Source organism: Anomaloglossus baeobatrachus, chromosome 9, assembly GCF_048569485.1.
Source record: "Anomaloglossus baeobatrachus isolate aAnoBae1 chromosome 9, aAnoBae1.hap1, whole genome shotgun sequence".
In the NCBI taxonomy this organism is placed as follows: Eukaryota; Metazoa; Chordata; class Amphibia; order Anura; family Aromobatidae; genus Anomaloglossus; species Anomaloglossus baeobatrachus.
The window spans coordinates 159,437,745-159,461,614 of NC_134361.1; the positions used below are offsets into that span (position 1 = coordinate 159,437,745).

The 23,870-nt window shown below is 52.8% G+C and overlaps 1 protein-coding gene across 1 annotated transcript in view; it reads left to right on the forward strand.

Annotated features, from left to right (window-relative positions):
* The first annotated feature begins 277 nt into the window (after window positions 1-277).
* Window positions 278-23,870, forward strand: part of FAAH2 (fatty acid amide hydrolase 2) — a 63,093-nt gene continuing 39,500 nt past the window's right edge. Inside the window, exons 1-3 of the mRNA XM_075324029.1 lie at window positions 278-618; window positions 22,851-23,070; window positions 23,164-23,373. Coding sequence (XP_075180144.1) covers window positions 442-618; window positions 22,851-23,070; window positions 23,164-23,373 — 607 coding nt within the window. The 5' untranslated portion in view covers window positions 278-441. The remainder of the gene's footprint in view (window positions 619-22,850; window positions 23,071-23,163; window positions 23,374-23,870) is intronic.

The following is a 23,870-nucleotide window of genomic DNA, read 5'->3' on the forward strand; positions in this document are numbered from 1 at the left end:
CTCGCTCATTGCTACCTCCCAGTGCAGCCTCCCCCTGCTCGCTCATTGCTACCTCTCAGTACAGCCTCCCCCTACTCGCTCATTGCTACCTTCCAGTGCAGCCTCCCCCTGCTCGCTCATTGCTACCTTCCAGTACAGCCTCTCCCTGCTCGCTCATTGCTACCTCCCAGTGCAGCCTCCCCCTGCTCGCTCATTGCTACCTCTCAGTACAGCCTCCCCCTGCTCGCTCATTGCTACCTTCCAGTGCAGCCTCCCCCTGCTCGCTCATTGCTACCTTCCAGTACAGCCTCCCCCTGCTCGCTAACTGTCGCCCCTCCCTCCAATCCCCGGCACTTCCGCACTGTGACGGCTCCGCTCATCCTCCTGCCCTGTGATGGGCAGAGGTCGTAGTGTTGCCTTCCCCGCCTGACGCCGCAGTCTCCGCGCTCATCCCCGGACACCATGTCTGTGCTCCGCCGCTGTGTCGGCTTCCTGCTCCGGGCGTCCTCCCGGCTGGTCCTGGCCGTTATCCGCTTTGTATCGTTCTTCTCTCGGCAGCCGCCCGGTGTGTCCGCTCCGCAGAATCCGCTCCTGCTCATCCCCGCCTCTGTGCTGGCGGAGAGGATACGTCGGGGAGAGGTGAGCCTTGCACCGCTACCGGTGACGGCAGTAACTGCCCTACTCCTGTGCTGCCTGGACGGACATGTGACCCTCCTGTCACCACCACGGCCAGTGATTGGCTGCAGCGGTCACTTGTCGGTCCAGACCACACAGCACACCCTGGAACCGGATCGGTTACTGTTATGCTACTACTGTTTTTTTTATTTTACAGTATATGTTTTTACTTTTTGTCTGGGACCCTCCTTCTTAAATTAAACAGCGCCTATAAAATTAAAAACTTTTTTTTTTTTTAAACAATTTTTATTTGATGAGTTGTTAACAAGTAATTACAGAAAAAAAACCAACTGCTTTTAACATTTGTTACAGCGTCTGCCAACAGTCACTTGATATTGTGTCATGTGATCGCTGTAGCCTATCGGTAGTCGCCGGTAGTCTGCAACGCTCGCACCTCCCCCGGAGGTGCCCATGGGAGGTGAGGAAATGCAGATTTTATTCTAAGAAGGTGCTGTTTCGGTTAAGAAGGTACAGTCCAAGTAGTGGACAATCCCTTTAAATTTTTGACCGTGGTCTAGTGGTCCTGGGTGCTAAGACTAGTGCCTATCCTACAGATTGACTGCACACCCTCTGACTTGAGGGGATCCGGCACCCCACAGACCAGCTGCTCTTCACCAGGACAGACGCTGCTCATTACAGCATCATAGCCGATTCTTCCTGTGAGGCAAAACATTTCCCTGCCTGTTTTCTATTTTTTTAAATGTTTTACCTCATAGAATCATCTATGATCCCTTGCTGTAGTTTCTTTATACTTTTTTGCGTCCTCCTCTGCCTAGGAGATGTGGTATGATCAGACCATGTCCCTGTACGGTCAGACACGGCCATTACACAGTACACAGCAGGGACACATATATAGGACTAGAAGGTGGCCCGATTCTAACGCATCGGGTATTCTAGAATTTACGTATTGTGTAGTTCATGTATGATTTTTGTTTATATATATATATATATATATATTATATGTTGTGTGTAGTTACCAAGTGTTTGTGTAGGGCACTGTAAATGTTCGGGGTGTTGTCTGGGTGTGGGGTGTGTGAGAGCGGTGATGTATGTGTGTTGCGTTGTGTGTGTTGCGTTGTTTGTGGAGCGTTGTGTGTCTGCAGCGTTCTGTGTGTGTGGTGCTGTCTGTGTTGTGCGGTTTGTGTGGGTGTGGGGTGTGTGTGTGTTTTTGGGGGAGGTATGTTTTGTGCAGTGTGTGTGTGTTGCGCGGTATGTGCGTATATTTATGTATGCCGCGGTGTTTGTGTGTTGGGTGTTGTGTGTGTGTGTGCGGCGTTGTCTGTGTGTGGGTGTCTGTGTAGGGCGGTGTTTGTGGTTCCCAGTGTGTGTGTGTGGTATGTTGTGCGGGTGTGGCGGTGTGTGTGTGTGTGTTTTGGGGGGAGGTGTGCACCCCCCATCGTGCTCCATCCGACATGCCGCGCCCCCCCCATCCGACATGCCGCGCCCCCCCCCCATCGTGCTCCATCCGACATGCTGCCCCCCCCCCATCGTGCTCCATCCGACATGCTGCGCCCCCCCATCGTGCTCCATCCGACATGCTGCGCCCCCCCATCGTGCTCCATCCGACATGCTGCGCCCCCCCCATCGTGCTCCATCCGACATGCTGCGCCCCCCATCGTGCTCCATCCGACATGCTGCGCACCCCCCATCGTGCTCCATCCGACATGCTGCGCACCCCCCATCGTGCTCCATCCCCCATGCTGCGCACCCCCCATCGTGCCCCATCCCCCATGCTGCGCACCCCCCATCGTGCTCCATCCCCCATGCTGCGCACCCCTCATCGTGCTCCATCCCCCATGCTGCGCACCCCCCATCGTGCTCCATCCCCCATGCTGCGCACCCCCCCATCGTGCTCCACCCCCCATGCTGCGCACCCCCCCATCGTGCTCCACCCCCCATGCTGCGCACCCCCCCATCGTGCTCCATCCCCCATGCTGCGCACCCCCCATCGTGCTCCATCCCCCATGCTGCGCACCCCCCATCGTGCTCCATCCCCCATGCTGCGCACCCCCCATCGTGCTCCATCCCCCATGCTGCGCACCCCCCATCGTGCTTCATCTCCCATGCTGCGCACCCCCCATCGTGCTCCATCCCCCATGCTGGGGCTGCCGGGGGCGGGTCCGACCGTGGCAGCGTGTGCCGGGGGCGGAGCTGAGCAGGGGAGGCGTCAGCGTATGCCGGCTCCCTCCCTGCACATGTGTACCGGAAGCCGGTGTACGCTGGTAACCATGATACACATCGGGTAACTAAGGGAACCGCTTCCTATAGTTACGCTATGTGTATCATGCGTACCAGAGTGTCCGCCGGGGCCAAGTGTGCCAACGTGTGGCGGGGGCGAGCGGGCGAGGCTTCAGCGTATGCTGGTTCCCTGCACATGTGTACCGGGAGCCGGTGTACGCTGGAGCGGGGCTGAGCGGGCGAGGCGTCAGCGTATGCCGGCTCCCTGCACATGTGTACCGGGAGCGGGCGATACGTGCGGAAGTCCGGGGCGAGCGGCTAATCCATGCGGGGGGCGGGGCCAGGCCGAGGCGAGCGGCCAATCCGTGGGGGGGGCGGAGCCAGGCCGAGCCCAGACCGGCTAATCCATGCGGGAAGCGGGACCAGGCCGAGGCGAGCGGCCAATCCGTGGGGGGGCGGGGCCAGGCCGAGCCCAGCGGCCAATTCGACAGTTGTCACTTTTATGACACTGTCACGGTGGCACAATTTTGGAGCAAGACAGACAGTCAGACAGACAGAATAAGACAATTATATATATAGATTATCTCAGCACAGGAACATTTTTTTTAATCATATCCAATTGTGGAAATTATTATTATTCCAAGATCTGTTGATTAAAATCAACTTTGTTAGTGGGAAATGTACCGCCCTGGCGCTCGGCCGTCTGCTGAGCCGCTCGGATCCGTGCTTGTCGGTGGGTGCCTCGAGCTCTCCACGGACCCGGGGGTCACGTCGCTCTGAAAGGGGGTTGGCGCTACACGTAGGGACTTCGGTAGGAGGTCCACGGATGGAGCCGCGGTGGTTTGTAGGGGGTTTAAGTTCGTGACGCCACCCACGGTTTGTGGTGAATGGATGGACACCACCGCTGCCGTTGACTAGGCTCCCGGGGACGCTGTTGCGCAGCTTGGCGTTGACCCCCTCTGTGGGTAGGGGGGGGATGATGGTCCCGGGGGTCCGATGCGTTCTGGGGTGTCGGCGATGCGCGGCCCGAAGGCACTGTAGTACTCACTATGAGAAAACACGCTGGAGTCTCTGGTAAACCAAACAAGATGGTGAACGGTGCCCGCAGCCGGCTGCAGTTTACCCTTAACAGGTTGGTGGTTTCCGCCTTTCTCCTGCACCCCTCTTGTATGAAAGTTATGACTCTTATGTCTAAGCAACGGTAGTCCGCTCCCCGGCTTGCTGTGTGTCGGGAGAGCCCTGTGTGCCCGCAGATGCTGGCCCCTTGGGTCTCTATGCCTTGGCGGTGGCTTTACCCTAATGGTTGGGCTGTTGTCTTCGTTCGGGTCTTGTGTGGGAAAGGTCCTAAAGTCCAGTCCTCAATCAGTTAATTTGACTTAGCCTAGTTGTTTCTGGACCTCGTACTGGGTCTGAGTACCCCTCCTGGTGCTCCGGCTTCCAATCGGTTCCCCTGTTCGGTACCGGCGGGCCACCGCCCGTCCCCAGTCCCTACCGTTCCACCGGCTGTAATCCCAGCTCCTGCAGGCAGCCACCACAGTCTGCCTCCTTGCCAGAGGTGACTGGGCTCCAACCCAGACAACTGGTGAAGAGTTGTTGGCAGGCCTGAGCACAGGTCTAGATGGCAGTCTCCCTGTACATAAGCGGGGGCCTACCTAGGTTGGGGCGTGTGGACCTCCTGGGGCCAGTGCTGTCAGGGGGAGGCGATGGGATAGAGGGGACAACTGATCCCTCTTCCCGTACAAGGGGGCATTCTCTTTGATTGGAGGAAAGAAAATTCCTACATCAGCATAAAAGAGGGTTTTTCACGGTAAGAGCAGTGAGGCTCTGGAACTCTCTTCCTGAGGAAGTGGTGATGGCCAACTCACTGAATGAATTTAAGAGAGGAATGGAGGCTTTTCTTGATAGCAAAAGTATAGAAGGTTATAAATAGCATAATCTTACAGGTAGATAGAAGAGCAATCAAGATTATTAGAGGAATGGGTGGGCTGCAACACCAAGACAGGTTATTAAACTTGGGGTTATTTCGTTTGGAAAAACAAAGGCTTAGGGGGGATCTAATCACAATGTATAAACATATGAGGGGACAGTACAGAGACCTTTCCAAAGATCTCTTTACACCTAGGCCTGCGACTGGAACACGGGGGCATCCGCTACGTCTTGAGGAAAGAAGGTTTAATCATAAACACAGACGAGGATTCTTTACTGTACGAGCAGTGAGACTATGGAGCTCTCTGCCGCATGATGTTGTAATGAGGGATTCACTACTAACATTTAAGCAGAGCCTGGATGCCTTTCTTGAAAAATATAATATTACCGGTTATATATATTAGATTTTATGACAGGGTATTGATCCAGGGAACTAGTCTGATTGCCGTATGTGGAGTCAGGAAGGAATTTTTTTCCCCATTGGAGCTTATTTGACACATTGGGTTTTTTTTTGCCTTCCTCTGGATCAACATGTTAGGGTATGTGCGCACTAGGCGTTTTTTTCACGCTGCGTTTTTATGTGCGTTTTTGTCTAAAAAAACGCACCCGCGGCTAAAAAAACGCGGCAAAAACGCATGCGTTTTTGCCGCGATTTGGTGCGTTTTGTGCTGCGTTTGTACTCACTGCGTTTTTAATCAGTGCACAATGCCATTAAAGATTGTTGATGAAAAAAAAAAGGTCTGATGTCATTTCCTTCTTCAAAATGTTCATTGTATGCAGGAGAGCAGACAGCTGCAGAACTAGTGTATGCAGGAGAGCAGACAGCAGCTGCAGAACTACAAGTCTCAGCATCCTCCATTCACTAGTGTATGCAGGAGAGCAGACAGCAGCTGCAGAACTACAAGTCTCAGCATCCTCCATTCACTAGTGTATGCAGGAGAGCAGACAGCAGCTGCAGAACTACAAGTCTCAGCATCCTCCATTCACTAGTGTATGCAGGAGAGCAGACAGCAGCTGCAGAACTACAAGTCTCAGCATCCTCCATTCACTAGTGTATGCAGGAGAGCAGACAGCAGCTGCAGAACCACAAGGCTCAGCATCCTCCATCCAGGACTGTATGCAGTTTTTTGCCCAAAAAGAAAAAAAAAATGACATGGGCTTCGCCATATTTTTGTATGCTAGCCGGGTACAGCAGGCAGGTACGGGCTGCCCCCAACCCCCAGCTGCCTATTTGTACCCGGCTGGGAACCAAAAATATAGAGAAGCCCTTTTTTTTAATTATTTCATGAAATAATTAAAAAAAAAAAATGACGTGGGCTTCGCCTAATTTTTGAGTCCAGCCGGGTACAACTAGGCAGCTGGGGATTGGAATTGCAGTCCGCAGCCACCCCAGAAAATGGCGCTTTCATAGAAGCGCCATCTTCTGGCGCTGTATCCAACTCTTCCAGCTGCCCTGAAGCCGGGTGGCTAGCCGGGTAATAATGGAGTTAGGGCTAGCTGTATATTATCAGCTAGCCCTAAGCCCGAAATTCATGGTGTCACGCCAATATTAGACATGGCCACCATGAATTTCTAGTAATGATAAAAAAAAAACACAACACACAGAAAAATATTTTTATTAGAAATAAAACACAACACAATTAGTGACTCCATCTTTATTGAAATAAACCCCCCTCCGCAGTAATCCTGGGTCAGGGTCCCGCGCCGTCCAATCCGGATCCAATATCATCTGATCGGTTTGCTGGAAGGCAAAGCGATCAGATGATGTGTCAGGATCAAGTGCCTGAATCCCATCACACATCAGCTGATTGTATAAAAGCCGTTTATACAATCAGCAGATGCATCAGTAGAAAAAAAAAAAATAATACTCACTTATGTGCTGTGCTGATTACCGGCAGCTCCTGGAGCGATCGATTGGACAGGAGTCTGATCCCGTCCGATCGCAGCAGGAGCTGCCGGTAATCAGCTGATGAAGTCCCCTGACGGCAGGATCAGCTGATAGCCGGCCGGGCGCGAAAAAGCCGGCGACACCGCGATCAGCTGATGCGTCAGGTGACTGCATCAGGTGATCCACTGCCAGGTCCTGCAAGCAAGGTCCTGCCCCGGGGAGACTGCACACAGCCAGAGCGGCGGTACCGGGACAGGAGCTGGGAGCGGGCATGGCACCGGGACCCTGCGGACAGGTGAGTATATATGACATTTTTTATTTTTCTACTGTTCACTTTGGTTTTCGCCGCTGCCTCCACCTCCCGCCCAGACATGGCGCCGCACGGAGCTGACGTGCACAGGACGGGAGGTGGACGCAGCGGTGACGGTACCGGGAGGATTCCTGCTTCTGTGTTTACCAACAGAAGGAATCCTCTTCCTGTACACGTCACTGTAGTGCCCACCCCTTGTGTTTATAGCTGCGTTTTTAGTCATAGAAACGCGGCTATATGCGTTTTTCATTGCGTTTTTAACATCTCATTGAATTCAATGAGTGAAAAACGCAGTGGAAAACGCAGAAATAATTGACATGCTGCGTTTTTGTGGTCACCACAAAAACGCAGCTAAAAAAAAACGCTGTGTGCGGACAGCACTTATGAAAACCCATTGACATTGCTGGGGAAGCAATGTCACTGCGTTTTCAGCACAAAAACGCGGTAAAAAAACGCCGCTAAAAACGCGGCAAAAACGCCTAGTGCGCACAAGGCCTTAGGCTACGGGTTGAACTAGATGGACTTAGAGTCTCCCTTCAACCTTAAAAACTATGAAACTATGTATGTCAGGTATAGCTGGTAGAGACCTACGGGGGCGTGGCATAAGTGCATCCCTGGGCGCTTGTTCAGGTTGCTCGCTGGCGGGCGATGGGATAGAGGGGACAACTGATGCCTCTTCCCGTATGTCAGGTATAGCTGGTAGAGACCTATGGGGGCGTGGCATAGGTGCATCCCTGGACGCTTGTTCAGGTGGCTCGCTGGCGGGCGGCTCCGTCTCTATTTCTTCCATGGGTTGTGGGAACATTATCACGGGAACAATTACCACGCCATTCTGCGTAGGCCAGTCTGCTGGGAAGTCACCCATCACGGTATGGATCACCTCTTTCTTCTGTTCCCCGCCCGGCACGGGAACCGGAGCCTCATCTACCTGTCTCAAGGGATCCGGGCATCTCTTCAGGTGGTCCCTGGAAACAGTAGCCGTGGTCTTCCCCTGGTCGCGACTGATCACATAGGTCTTCTCGTTTCCCCATTCAGTAGGCTGTATGACGTATGGGGTCCTTTCCCACTGGTCGTCGAGCTTATGTGTCCTTCTCTTACGTTTCAGTACCACATCCCCGGGTTCAAAGGGGGTAGCTTGAGCCCGATTGTTGAAGCGCTGCTCTTGCTTTTCTCGGCTCTGGCGCAGATTCCTCTCCACATACTCCTGGATCCGTCGGTAGTGCGTCTGTCGCTTGGCATCCCAGTTGTTAGTGGAGGGAAGGGCTTCGGGTGCTTCTATGTCCATTTCTAGGTCCACTGGCAGCCGTCCCGGTCGGGCTCTCATCAGGTATGCAGGCATGCACTTAGTGGAACTGCAGTGGATGTTATTGTACATATCTACCAGGTCAGGCAGCTTCTCCGGCCACAGGTTCCTTTCCTCCAATGGTAGTGTCTTGAGGAGGTTCAGGACCAGGTGGTTCATCTTCTCACACATCCCATTAGTTTGGGCATGGTATGGCGTGGTCCGGATCTTCTTGCACCCGTACAAGTGGCAAAACTCCTGGAACACCTCTGCTTCAAAGGCCGAGCCCTGGTCCGTGAGCACCCTTTCCGGGTAGCCATGCGGTCGGCAAAAGTAGGCCTGGAAAGCTCTAACTGCGGTATGACCCGTCAAATCTTTAACGGGGACAACCACCATGAACCTTGAGTAGTGGTTCACGATGGTCAGGGCATAGGTATACCCGCGTCGGCTGGGCGTGAGCTTGACGTGGTCCATGGTGACCAACTCCAGCGGCTGGTGAGTGATGATCGGCTGCAGAGGGGCCTTCTGGCTGGCCTCGTCCCGCCTTCTCAGCGTACAGGGGCCGCACTCTCGACACCAAGCCTCCACAGACTCCCGCGTCCCACTCTAGTAAAACCGCTCCCTCAGCAACATTTCCAGCTTTTTCCAACCGAAGTGCCCTGCGCCATCATGGTAGGCCTGTAGGACCTTGGGCACGCTGGCTTGGGGGACCACCAGCTGGTGAACCTTCTCATGGGTTTTCGGGTTGATCAGCTCCCTATACAGCTTCCCTTGATGCAAGTTCAGCTGGTCTCTCTCCTTCCACAACCGCTGAGCTTCTGAGGGGGCTGCGGGGTCCATCCTGGACGAGCCCTGCGCAATCATGGTTTTGACCAGCTGGACTGCAGGTTCTTGGTCCTGAGCTTCTTGCCACCCTTGGCTGGGCAGCGGGTCAAGGTTCACCTGCTGTTGGTTAATGCAGGGCTTCTCATTCCGTGGGCGATGGAACGCGGGTAACCCAATTTCCTCAAGGTCGTCGCCGTCCACCTCTTCATCGGGTAGGTGTGGCATCCGCGACAGCGCATCTGCGTTGGTGTTTTTGCGACCAGCCCTGTACTTGATGGTGAAATCGTAGTTGGACAGTCGATCCATCCACCGCTGCTCTAGGGCGCCCAGCTTAGCTGTATCCAGATGTGTCAACGGATTGTTGTCCATGTAGGCAGTAAACTTCGCCGCCGCGAGGTAGTGCTTGAATCTTTCGGTTATGGCCCACACGAGGGCTAAGAACTCAAGCTTGAAGGAGCTGTAATTTTCGGGGTTCCTTTCCGTTGGCCGGAGTTTTCTGCTAGCGTAGGCGATCACTTACTCCTTCCCATCCTGTACCTGGTACAGAACGCTACTCCAACTCAACTCCTGTTTTTCCCGCCTCCGGGACTGTGGACTCCTCGGAGGGCAGAGCCAACCACCTGGCTCTGCCCCCCTGGTGTGAACATCAAACCCGGAGGGTGGTGACAAAGGTTTTGTAGTTTTAGCTGCTGTCACCTTACTAAGGGGTGGGTGTGTGTGTGTGTGTGTGTGTGTGTCTACCTGGGACGACCTGACTAGTGCAGGGCGTCACAGAAACCCCCTTTAAGGCTGGTTTCACATCTGCGTTGTTTCAACGCAAACGGACGCCGTCACTAATGTTTACAGTTCATTTATTTACAGTGGAAGAACGACAGCATGCCTCATGCACTACCCGCATGTGTCCACATGGTGTCGCGCTTACACTGTAAATAAATGAACTGTAATACAGTAGTGACGGATTCCGTTTGCGTGAAAATAGCGCAAGTGTGAGTGGGGCCTAAGCTGGAGGTTGCCTCTTCTAGATGCGCTGTAAGGGCTTGTTCATACACTATTGCCACAGAAAAAAACTGCAGCGTTTTACAACAGCAGAAAAGTGAATGGGATTTTTTAAATCTTCTGCACACGATGCTTACCGTATTTTTCGGATTATAAATTTCACTTTTCCTCCCAAAAATTTGGGAGTAAAATGAGGGGTGCATCTTAAAATTCGAATGTAGCTTACCAGGGGGTGGTAGAGAGAGGTCACAGGAGGCTGGGGGAATGCTGTGCTGCTGTGCTGCTCTGTGCAGCGGGCGGTGGTGGCAGTGAGGCCCTGTGCAGCGGGCGGTGGTGGCAGCGAGGCCCTGTGTGGCGGGCGGGGGGGCAGTGAGGCCCTGTCCAGCGGGCGGTGGTGGCAGTGAGGCCCTGTCCAGCGGGCGGTGGTGGCAGTGAGGCCCTGTGCAGCGGGCGGTGGTGGCAGCGAGGCCCTGTGTGGCGGGCGGGGGGGGCAGCGAGGCCCTGTGTGGCGGGCGGGGGGGGGCAGCGAGGCCCTGTGTGGCGGGCGGGGGGGGCAGCGAGGCCCTGTGTGGTGGGCGGGGGGGCCTGGGGAGCAGCGAGGACCTGTACGGCGGGGGAGCAGCGAGGACCTGTACGGCGGGGGGGCAGCGAGGCCCTGTGCGGCGGGAGGGGGGCAGCGAGGCCCTGTGCGGCGGGCGGGGGGGCCTGGGGAGCAGCGAGGACCTGTACGGCGGGGGGGCAGCGAGGCCCTGTGTGGCGGGCGGGGGGGGGCAGCGAGGCCCTGTGCGGCGGGAGGGGGGCAGCGAGGCCCTGTGCGGCGGGCAGGGGGGCCTGGGGAGCAGCGAGGACCTGTACGGCGGGCGAGAAGTGAGGCTCTGTTGGGCGGCCGGCACAGCTGTGTGCTGGTGCTCGCTGCGGGCAGAGAGGTACTGACCATTCTAAAGATAACAGCAGTAAGTTCTTCAAGTAATGGTGCCCAGAGTCGGCGCATGCACACGCAGATGGAGCTAGTGGCTCAAGCTGTCATCTGCGCAAGCGCCGACTCTGAGCACTATTTCTTTGAAGCTCGCACTGCCGACATCTTCAGAATGGCCAGTAGAAGCACCAGCACACAGCAGCGCCGGCCTCCCCAGCACAGCACCGCAGTTAGCATCTGGCTCCCCCTCTGAAACGCCTGCAGCATTGATCTGCTCCACCACCACCACTGCCTCCTGTGACCCTGCTCCACCACCGCTGCTGCCCCCTCCGGTAAAAAAACAGCAGATTATAAAACGGACCCCACTTTTAACTGTAAATTTGGGGTACGTCTTATAATACGGTGTTTCTTATAAAACAGAAAATACGGTATTTCTTTCCTCGCAGAAATGAACCATTAAGATGTTTTTTTCAGATCTGCAGCTTTTAGTGTTTATACAGCGTTTTTCACCCATTCAAACGACAAGAGGCAATAATGATGTGGGTATGAGCGGAGCAAGCTTTACTTGGGTGCTCCGTACTCATAACGTCTATTTTGTTGCTCAGATGGGTAAGACTCGTGTACCTGAGTATAATAGAAGTCTATAGGGAAATCGAGCATTTCTCCGGAACATCTCTGGAAAAATGCTCGGGTTTCCCATAGACATCCATTGTACACGTGTCGCGTCCATCCAAGTGTCAAAATACTCGTTACAAGTACAGAGCACCCAATCCTGGTACTACTGTATGGGACTTTAACTTTTATTTTGATTACTGGTCTCATCACTGGAGGACACAGACAAGAAAGGGCCACTGTGCAAGAACAGAATATGGGCCCTTTGCAGTCCAAGAGTTCCTCAAAATGCATAATTTCACCTGGTTTTGGAGCTAGTAATGGGCCCCCTGACCTCTTGGCCTCTGTGTGACTGCACAGATTATACCAATGATACTGTATGTCCGCCCCTGCGTCTCAACTATTGCAATAGGTATGTATTGTAGTACATAAGACCTGTCAGATTACACTGACAACATGCCTGTTAGACCCTGCCTATGGCTGGGTTTAATAGGCAACCATACCTGGCAAACCAGGAGGTCATTTTTTTGACAGACATCAGCTCCCGTTATTTAGTTGCGGGGTGCCGATGAAGGTGACAGAGAGCCCTCTCTTGCAACCTTTTAAATGCTGCGCTCACTATCGATCGCTGCATCTAGAGTGTTAATCAGCCAAAGGCGGCGTGGGTACCGTCACTGGCTGTTATCCCCTGATCGTGCACAGAAGTGCTGATATTTCAGCACTTGCTGCTGATCATGCTGTGATCAGTCAGTCAGATTGACCAATAAGAGAGAGAGGACCGATGAAATGGGTCCATGCATCTCTTCCCATGCTGGTCAGCTCTCGGTAACCACTACCGGCACAAAGCTGTCACTGTGGTTTTACACAGTGACTGTTTTAATCCATGATGGATGTAGCAGGTCATGATGTGAACTGACACCTGCTCATGACGTGCTATGTCTGTCAATACTCATTAAGGGTTTAAAGCGTATCTGTTAGCAGGTTTTTGCTATGTAATCTGAGAACAGCATGCTGTAGGGGTTAAAACACAGAATTCAGCAATGTGTCTCTTATCACAATGTGTGCTGTTGTTAACTTATAAGGCTAAGTTCACACACTGCATTTTTTGCTGCGTTTTTGAGGACACAACAATGCACCAAAATGCATGCATTTCCTTCTCCCAGCAAAGTCTATGAGATTTCGATTTTGCTGTCCACACTGGGCATCTTTTGTTGGCTGCATCTTGGCTGCATTTTTCAAGATGCAGCATGTTAATTCTTTTTGCGTTTTTACCATGTTTTTGGGCCCTCCAGTCAATAGATTTGACTTAAAAAACGCATTGGGCAAAACGCGGTAAAAACTCATTGCGTTTTTGGTGCATTTTAAGATGCAGTCAAGATGCACTGACAAAAAAGATGCCGCGTGTGAACATAGCCTAATAAAGGTTTTATCACTATTTGATTATCGCTGTCAGGTCTGGAGTTGACTTCTTGTCCGACCATAGCCCATACTGTGATTGAGACCTTGACCTCAAGCCTGGACAACTCTTATAAGCTCCACAAATATTACACTAGTGTTGGCGGAACCTTGTCAATTGTGGCGAGTTAGACTGATGGCCTATTGTGTTTGGGGCGGCCCCCCTGACAATTGATTGTTAGGGGAGGTAAGGATGATGTCAAATTTTGGACTGTCAATCTTTTGTTTTCCCGAAGATACCCTGTCACCAGCCATTGAACTGCTACCACCAGGAGCAGAGTGAGGCTATGTGCGCACGTTGCGTACTAGCCCTGCAGAAATTTCTGCAGCGATCTGAAGAGCACATGTGCGTTTTAGATCGCTGCAGAAATGTCCGTAGTGAGCGCCGATTCCATGCGCTCTGCCTGCAGCTCCTCCCATAGACAGGGCAAGAGCTGCCGGCAAAGCGCAGGAAAGAAGTGACATGTCACTTCTTTTTACGCAGCGCTTCGGCAGTAGCCGAAGCGCTGCGCTCTTAAACGCCACGTGCGCACGGCCCCTGCACAATCTCCATAGACTGTGCAGGGGACGCAGGACGCATGCAGTTACGCTGCGCTACAAAGCGCAGCGTAACTGCATGTATTTACGCAACGTGCGCACATAGCCTAAGTGCTCCTGTCTATGGTAGAGATGTGATCGGTTGAAGATCTTTTCCTGCCTTTAGCCCATAAAACTTATCAAGAGCTGCATGCATGATCCCAACCTTCCATGATAACGTCATGAGATACCTCTTATCGGATTCTCTGATAAAGGCCGCACTATCTACTAGGCCGCACATCATAAGATTGAGGTATGTGAAGGCTGTTTCTCTGACAAAGTCAAAGTACAGGGTGAAGGCTGCAGGTAGAGGCACATTCTGAACTAGAAATAGATAGCAGATCTTTACCGCTGAATTTGTCACAAAAAAAATACAACTCAGAACCCTGCATGTGGATTTCAAAACGTCCTTCTAATGCATCAGCTTTTCTTTTGTGGGTTTACTATGGGGATTTTATCTGTAGTGATGCATAGAGGGAAATTGGTAGCAAAGTCTGCTGTAGTTTTTTTTTTTTTTCTGCTTGGAGAGTCCTAATAGAGTGATTGCTTTTGATGACGTGATGATGGGTTTCCAGTTACAAACATTCTGGCATATTGATGGACCTAAATCTTTGGATGGTTGGGGTCTAGACAACGGGTGGGTCCTGCAACAATCTGGATCACCAATCAGCTCAGGATACATAGGGGGTCAGGAGGAATCGCTGATGGCCAAAGCGTCTGAAGGTCGCCATACACATTAGATGGCTGTCGTTTGGCCCAACCGTCGTTCAGCCGGTACTCCCGTACACTGGAGAACTCCTGTGTTCTTCAAGTAAGACGTCTGGGTAGGTTTATCTCTGAGAGGACAGTCAGCTGTACAGAATTAGACATGCCGGATTGATCTTTCCTCTGACAAGAAATTGTCTAGGACTCCCATACATGTTACATTGTGCCCGTTGATATCGTCAGGTTCACCTGACATTAGTTTAATTGTGACGCCCTGGCACCCCCAGGTGGTCACACACGGAATAGGCCCCCGCATAACACCTTCCCTCACAGGGTTAGACCAAAGCCAACAAAACCTTAGTCACCCCCCCTAGGGTAGGACAGGCACACCAGTGGGCGGGACCAGGCGGAAGGACAACGCCCACCTAGGGGTCTAGAGAGTCAGTTCCTTTCTCGCCTTTTCATTGGGGGACACAGATCGTGGGTTATATGTTGTCTCCAGGGGAGGCTTGACACTAAATTTAAAAAAGAGTTAGCTCCTCCTCCCACAGCATATAACCCCAGCTAGGCGGGAACTAGCTCAGTTCTTTTTAGTGTCAGCAGGGAGGCTGACACGTCTGGCCTGAGCCCCAGGCCAGCTCATGTTTTTTGTTTATTTCTTTTTCTTTGTGATTTTATTCTGTTTTTGACTATGGGGCAATACCAGGGTGCCTTGCCACCCCTGTTCCCCCTGTGTACAGGCAGAGGAAACCTGGCGTGCAAAAGCCGTCAGTCTTCCCTCGCGCCCAAGTGGTCGGGTCTGCGTACCCCTCCAAGCTCCCTGGAAGCACCTCACAGAGGTATCTCCAGAGGGCTAAGCAGAGCAGAGAGCCTGCTAGCCTTGAGCCGAAGATGCATCCCCGAGATCTCCGCATCCCAGGACCGACGCGTCTTCAGACAGAGCAAGAGCAGGTAGGGAGACGACGTGTACCCATCCCCTGCATCCAAACCGCCGCCTGAGGAGGCGCCGGTGGGGCGATGCAGGCCGTGATCCCGGGGAAGCAGCATTAATTTAGCTCCGGGCGTCGGCCTGCATGTTTAGCAACGCCCCCTCCACTGCTCCAGAAGCCGCTCCCTCTAGTGGGCCGTCTCTCCCCTCCATGCTGCCAGAGAATCCTGGACGCCATTACACGTGGGGAGCAGACTTGGGTGAGATCGCCTCCTTGGCTCTGCAACTCTGCAGCACTATATACCGCTCTGTTCAGTGGTATATCGCTGTCTTCCTAGCGGTGTGTGCCTGCTGGCTGGCGGTGTATATCAGCTTTCAGCGGTATATACTAGCCGTGCCTGCAGGTATATACTGACTGTTTGGCAGTGTGTGCCACTTTACTATTGGTATATACCAGCTCTGTATAGAGGTCCCTTTCTAATACTGCTACTAGCTCCTCACCCACAGTAGTGTAATACTGCTAAAGGCTCACAGTATTGTACGTTTGTTGCTGACATGCGTAAAAACCGCAAGGCATCCTCTATGGACCTGTATTATGCTTGTACCACCTGTGGAAGCTTGTTTCCCAATGGTCGAAGCCATCCACTTTGCCGAGGTTGCGATGCCCCTACTACAATGTCACAACAGGCGTTGCCGGACCAGGGGGTCGTGCAATCTGTGGGTTCGGCCCCGGCCGCCATTCAGGCAGCACCCCCGTCTGATGAGGCTATCCCTGCATGGGCTCTTCTGATGTCTAAAAGGTTAGATGACCTGGCCGCTCAGATATCTCAGCCTTCCACACGCTCCCACAGCCTCCCCCCGGCTCAGCTCCCTCAGAGGAGCCCGCCTTCGTCTGGTGTATCATCCCCAGTACGTAAAAAGGCTGTCTCCAAAAGGCACCATTGCGACCGCTCCGCCTCTTCTGACTCACACGATGGTCAGTCTGACTCAGGCTCCGTGACCTTTAGTAGTCACGATTCCCGAGGCTCTGACTCTGATTCAGATGTCCCTTCTGAGTCTAGGCATATGGAAGACACTCTGATAGTGGCTGTCAATCACTCTGTCAATTTCTGATCAGCCCTCGGACCCGACTTCTTAGTCGGCAATCAAGCGAGCCAAGAAGCCTCTTAAGTCCTTTGCCCAGGATCCGATTTTTCATCAAATCGTATCTAAACGGTGGGATCACTCTGATAGGAGGTTTAATAAAAAATCCTCCTCTTCATTCGCTTATCCCTTTCCCCCGGAAATGGTTAAGCCCTGGTCGGTACCCCCCGTTGTGGATCCGCCAGTATCCAGACTGGCTAAACACACGGTTATGTCTGTTTCAGACAACGCGTCTCTTAAGGACTCGTCCGACCACGCAGTTGATGCTGCTTCAAATCTATTTTTCAGGCTTCGGGCCCCTCTCTGCGCCCCCTGTTTGCCATGACATGGGTGGCAAGAGCTATGAGCGTGTGGAGTAGGAATTTGCGCAAGTTGCTTCGCCCTTGCAATATTCCTCCGGAGGCTCTTGAGATTCTTGATTTGTTCTCTCGCCTCTAATTATCTTCTTCACGGCTCTCTAGATGCAGCCAGCTGGTCAGCCCTAACGGCAGCCAATGCTGTCTTCGACCGCAGGGTTCTGTGGCTAAAGATCTGGAATGCGGACAGTGCCTCCAAGAAGTCCCTGTCCACACTTCCCTTCCAGGGTCTTCGTCTATTTGGTGAATTCCTGGACAAGCTCATATCTGAGGCGACGGGTGGTAAAAGTACCATTCTACCACAAAAGCGGCCTGTAGCCAGAAATTTCAAAAAATCTTCCTGGCGCAGGCAGTCCTTTCGGCCTGCCCCCCAAAAGCCATCGACCCAAGGACCGTCCCAACGCTCAGATCGAGGATCCGGTCCCTCAAGAGGCTCGTCTTGGCGTTCCCACTCCAAGCAGCCTAAATCCAAAGGACCTCGCTCTGTACAGGCCCCCTCAGCATGACGCCAGGTATCCCGCAGATCCGATTCCTGTGGGACGGCGGCTTCTGCTTTTTCGGGATATCTGGCTGGACCACACTCACAATGCCTGGGTTCGAGAAATCGTCACCTCAGGTTACAAGATCGATTTCCATTCCCTGCCGGCCAACAGGTTTCTGCGTTCTCGTCTCCCAAGGTCCGAAACGCAAAACCGGGCCTTATTTCAGGCCATAGCTTCTTTACAAAAAGCAAACGTTATCATTCCAGTGCCCCTGGAACAGCGCGGCAAAGGTTTCTACTCAAACCTTTTTGTCGTTCCCAAAAAAGAATGCTCTGTCCGCCCTATCTTGGACCTCAAACGGCTGAACAAATTCGTATGGATTCGAACTTTCCGAATGGAATCATTGAGAGTTGTACTAGCCGCCATGGAACCTGGAGAATTCCTAGCTTCCATAGACGTTCAAGATGCTTACTTACACATTCCCATATGTGTCTCTCATCAACTGTTCCTTCGCTTTGCCGTAGGACACAGTCGTTTCCAATTCAGGGCCCTCCCCTTTGGGCTGGCCACTGCGCCTCGGGTCTTCACAAAGGTCATGGCGGCCGTCATGTCCATTTTACACCCCAGAGGAATCCTGGTCGTTCCCTATTTGGACGAACTTCTTGTCAGAGGGAGCTCTCCTCACGTTTATCAGAAAGCGTGCAGATTTGCCTAGACACGCTGTCAAGGCTAGGGTGGCTTGTCAATTTCAACAAGTCATCCCTCATTCCTCATCAGCGCATCACCTCTTTAGGTATGCTGATAGACACGGCTCAGTCCCGGGTTTTCCTTCCAGAGGACAAGAGGTCTTCCCTAATCCGGGCTGCCCAATCCATCCGCTCTCGCCGTCACACATCCCTTCGGAATGGAATGAGAGTGTTAGGCAAGATGGTGGCGGTCATAGAAGCCGTGTCCTTTGCCCAATTCCATCTGCGCCCTCTACAACTGGATCTTCTATCCTCCTGGGACAAGAATCCAGCTTCCCTGGACCGGTCAGTCCGCCTGTCTCGGTCTGCGCTCAGCTCCCTTGTCTGGTGGACTCAAGCCTCATCCCTATCTCAAGGGACGTCCTTCCGCCCGGTCCACTGGCAGGTAGTCACGACGGATGCCAGCCTGATAGGCTTGGGGGCGGTGTTTCTCCACCACACTGTTCAGGGACACTGGTCTCCTTCCGAGCGCTCTCTGCACATCAATGTTCTGGAGATCAGAGCCATATTTCTGGCCCTTCAGAATCTTCAACCCTTATTACTGGGCCTCCCTGTTAGGATCCAGTCAGACAATGCCACGGCCATGGCTTACATCAACCGTCAGGGAGGAACTCGCAGCAAGGCAGCGATGAAGGAGGTATCCAGAGTTCTTCTTTGGGCAGAGAAGCACATCCCCATCATTTCAGCTGTCCATATCCCAGGGGTAGACAACTGGGCCGCAGACTTTCTCAGCAGGCAGGGTCTAGCGGCAGGAGAATGGTCTCTCCACGACGAAGTGTTCCATCAGATCACTCTACGTTGGGGACTCCCGGATGTGGACCTCATGGCGTCTCGAATGAATGCCAAGATACGTCCCTTCATATCTCGGTCGAGAGACCCGCTAGCGCTCGGCTCCGACGCTCTAGTCTTTCCATGGTCGCAGTTCCGCCTACCCTACATCTTCCCTCCGTTTCCTCTCATTCCGAGAGTAATCAAGAAAATCAAAGCGGAGGGAATTCCGGTGATCCTCGTGGCCCCTGACTGGCCCAGGAGAACCTGGTACCCAGAGCTTCTCCAACTTCTCAGCGACACTCCCTGCCGTCTTCCCGAGCGCCCAGATCTTCTGTCGCAAGGGCCAATATTCCACCAGAATACAGCACAGCTGCATTTGACGGCGTTGCACTTGAATCCCTGATTCTAGCCAGATCGGGTTTTTCTTCCAGGGTAGTTCATACCATGCTTAATGCTCGGAAGCCTTTGTTACGAGGGGGACCCGGGGAAGCGTGCCAAGATGGTATATGGACAGCTTCCGCCGGTCAAGGTCCACTGTGCGGTGTAAGGGACCGCTGCTATGGTGGGAGAAGAGTGAGCGGGTTGCTGCTAGCGATCGTCTGGAATGTCACAGACGATCTGCGTACACCTGTCCGCCCTAACCCGTGAGGGTTGTATGGCACGGGGCTCACAACTCGGTGTACCTGTTGCACGGGGACGCACAGAGGTGCCTACGCACGTGTGCCAGCGGAAGTCACAGGAATATGGCACGAGGGTAGCACAGAGGTGCCCACGCACGTGTGCTTCAGAAATCAGGTGAGTCCGACAGAGATTCAAGGAGCTCACCTGGGACAGGAACACAGCCTGTTCAACGGAATACTGCCGGAGCAGCAAGGCAGGGGCGAGACCTGCAAAATACAATGACGTCTGTACAGTGGCGTGGCAGCACGCTGCCAGACATCCAAACATAGAAGGACGGTCGCGCGCCGCCATGATGGCAGGAGGGGTTTTTAAGGAGATGTAGCTCCAGCCAAGGGCGGGCGTGAGACGGATGTGACCCAATCATGATCTGTGACGTCCTGGCCCGGCCAGTCAGGATTCAGCACATCACCAGCCTCGTTATCTGGCCGTGTGATACCAGCGAGCGAATCAGAAGACGTCACGTGGGGCACATGCTCAACCTCCCGCCTCTGGGTCATAAAGGCGGGATCTTCAGTTTCACAATGTGCAGAGCTAAGGGAAGTCTTGCTGCTTCCCTGAGCATCTATCCTTTGCAAACTGTGCAACCACTCCGACCCTCTGCGATGCCGAGCAGGAGGGCACGTGGCAGGCAAGGGATGGGAGACCACTCCATTCCTTACAAGGAGTAAACCAGTAGGTGTCACCCTACTGCTGCATCTAGGAGGAGGAAACTCCTGCAGTCTCCCAGACCTTTGGCGCTGCTGAGCAGGAGGACTCGCGGCAGACAAGGAATGGGGGACCACCTCATTCCTTGCAAGAGGAGAGCCACGAGATGTAACACCTTCCTCCGCCAGCATTTACCACAGGACCTGGAAGACCTATCTTTCCTGGTGTGACCGTCATAATCAGTCACTCCTGACCTTTTCAATCCCTAATGTTCTTGCCTTTCTGCAAGACGGTCTGGACTCTGGTCTTGCTCTCAGTACCCTTAAAGGACAAGTTTCTGCCTTGTCGATTTTTTTTTTTTTTTTTTTTTTTTTTTTTTTTTTTTTTCCAGAAGCAGCTGGCTTCTCGCCCTCAGGTCCGTACCTTTCTTCAAGGGGTAGCGCATTTAGTCCCTCCTTATCGCCACCCCTTAGATCCCTGGGATCTGAATCTGGTTCTCGGAGTCCTTCAACTTCCTCCTTTCGAACCTCTGAGAGAAATCTCTCCAGCGACTGTCTTGGAAAGTTGCCTTTTTGGTCGCTATTACCTCTATCAGGCGAGTGTCCGAACTGGCAGCTCTTTCCTGTCGCTCACCTTACCTGATATTCCATCATGATAAGGTGGTCCTTCGGCCTTCCCCCTTCTTCCTTCCGAAGGTCGTATCCTCTTTCCACCTGAACGAGGACATTGTGTTGCCGTCATTCTGCCCAGCCCCGGTCCACTCCTTTGAGAAAGCCCTTCACAATCTCGATCTTGTCAGGGCTCTGCGGATCTACATCTCCAGAACAGCGCCGTTGCGCAAGTCCGATGCCCTTTTCGTCCTCCCAGTAGGACACAAGAAGGGCGACCCGGCGTCTAAATCCACGATCTCTCGATGGATCAGGACCACCATCTGTGAGGCATACAAAGCACGAGGTGCCGTTCCCCCTCAATCTGTGCGGGCCCACTCTACACGAGCAGTGGGTGCCTCCTGGGCTATCCGCCATCAGGCCTCGGCGGCCCAACTTTGCAAGGCCGCTACCTGGTCCAGTGTGCACACGTTCACAAAATTCTACAGAGTGCATACGCATGCCTCCGCGGATGCTGCTCTTGGAAGACAAGTCCTTCCGGCGGCAGTGGCCCATTTATAAGTGGCCACTGCTCGGTTCTGACAGTGTTTTCATATGAGTTCACTGCAGTTGCAGTTGTTAGTCAGCTCTTAGTCTGATGTTATACACTGTTAATAGTTCAGTTCCCACCCAGGGACTGCTTTGGGACGTCCCACGGTCTGTGTCCCCCAATGAAAAGGCGAGAAAGGAAAGGACATTTTTGTGTACTCACCGTAAAATGTCTTTCTTGGAGCCTTTCATTGGGGGACACAGCTCCCACCCTTGTGGTTTTGGTTATCCTTTTCCTACTGCTTTACACCAAACTGAGCTAATTCCCGCCTAGCTGGGGTTATATGCTGTGGGAGGAGGAGCTAACACTTTTTTAAATTTAGTGTCAAGCCTCCCCTGGAGACAACATATAACCCACGGTCTGTGTCCCCCAATGAAAGGCTCCAAGAAAGACATTTTACAGTGAGTACACAAAAATGTCCTTTTTCAGTGGCAGTTGAGTGTGAAGTGGAGAGGAGTGAGGAGTAGGAGTGAGAGAGGAGAGGAGAAAGTGCAAGAGAAGTCAGAAAGGAAAGGTGTCGGGGTTGGAGCCCCGGCGTTCTGGCTAGGTGGCAGACGGTGGTCAGTGTCTGACAGGAGACGGGAAGATGGCTGCCGGAGATCCGAGGTGGACCGGGACAGGTTAGGAGCCTGCCGGTACAGACACCGGAGAACCGACCCGGAAACCGTGAACAGAGGGGGTACCTGGACCCTGAAGCAGAGTTCGGAACCACCAACTTTGTTAATTAACCAGTTGAGGACAGGATTACAGGTCCTGTCCCACCCAAAGTCCCAAACACAGACCAGCAGCCCACTGAGAGGGATAGGTCAACCGCCAGGGCCCCTTTAGATCCCACGGGTCAGAGTCTGCGGGCAAGGCTCCCACCCCACCTGAAGGTCTGGGAGCGGACTCCCGAGTTCCATATCGAGAAGTCCAAAAGAGAACTAAAATAGTGCAGAGGAAAGTGACACAGACCATCACCCCGGGTGAGGGACCAGAATGCACCCGGCCGCGGAGCTCTGGCCACTGGCACCTTGGTTTACCACGGACTTCTGTGATTTCCTTAATAGTGAGTACACCAACATCCCTTGGTCCGTCCGGGCGCGCTGGCCCCTGCAATCACCATCCTTAGCACAGAGACACTGGGTCCCGGGGCATCCATCCCTACCCACGGAGGGTTAACAGCTAGCTGCCATCCCGAATAGCAGTGGTGGTACCCCATTTTACCACACAAAGTGGGTGGCGTAACGGGACTGTATACAATATCCCCACATACCATTATCCACCCCCCCCTTTTATTTTGAAGTGTCCGCAAGACCCCCGGGTTCGGAGACCCCTCAAGCCACACTGCAGATCCGGATCCAAGCAGCCCGGCTGCTGACCTGGGGGCGGTACATAATGATAACTGGCATTTAGGTGATGAATGATTTTATTGCGATGAGCATCTTATTACCCTTTTATACAAAATATAGGGTCGCCCCACCCCGATCTGTCTCCACAGGGAATTATTAAGCAGCTTTCTTGATAATTTCTTGATTACAGCCTTCTGAAGCTTTTACTGTATTGGTTTGGTGTCATGTCGGTTCTCTTGGTTTTCAGGTGAAGAGCAGTGTTGTTGTGCAGTCTTATATATCCAGAATCCGAGAGGTGAACCCCACAATAAATGCTTTAGTGCACGATCGCTTTGATGAAGCGTTACGTGAAGCCAGGGCAGTTGATGACTTGGTGTCCTCGGGGACGCAGGATCAGGCCACTCTTAAGGAAAATTATCCTCTCCTGGGCGTCCCATTAACGGTGAAAGAAGCATTTGCACTGCAAGGTGAGATTAGTTTTTTTTTGCTTTATATGTTTATTGTGTTTCCAGCACTTTTTTGACTTTTGTCTTCCCATATTTTGTCCATACTGTACCCAGGCATGCCGCAGAGCTCTGGACTTATATCACGACGTGCAATCCGCTCACAACACGATGCCGCTGTAGTGTCCAGGCTGAAGAGAGCGGGGGCAATACCGCTGGGGGTCACCAACTGCAGCGAGCTCTGCATGTGGTACGAGTCCAGTAACAACATATATGGCCGGACCAAAAACCCCTATAACCCCAAGCACATAGTGGGGGGTAGTTCTGGTAAGTTGCAGACGTAGAGTTTTACATAAATGTTAACCAACAAGAAAACTCAATGTGGTCAACTCGCGGTTAACCCGTACAAATGTTCTTCTGTTCACCATTCCTGACATGTCTCCACTACCAAAAAAAACGCCAACATCTCTGTGAATGATTATTGTTCAATCCTATTTTAGCTGGGACGTGTGTCTCTGATTGGTGCAGGATTATTAAATATTCTGGATTACTGAGGTCGTGGAAGAGAGTATCAAAATAACTTGTGAGGGTATAGACTCTAAAGGAAAGAAGAGCAAGATTGTATGTAAACCGAAATGTTACTCTATACGCCATCATTTCCATTTTGCCCGGATCAATGATGGATCTGTAATGATGATGGATGAGTGAACTGCTCGATGATACTAACCAGCATTTTGCCGTCCACTGCCTGGTGTCCAGACCGATCCGTCTATAGTTCCAGAAAAGCAGAATGGAAGTAAATGGTCTCCTCACATGTCTGATGC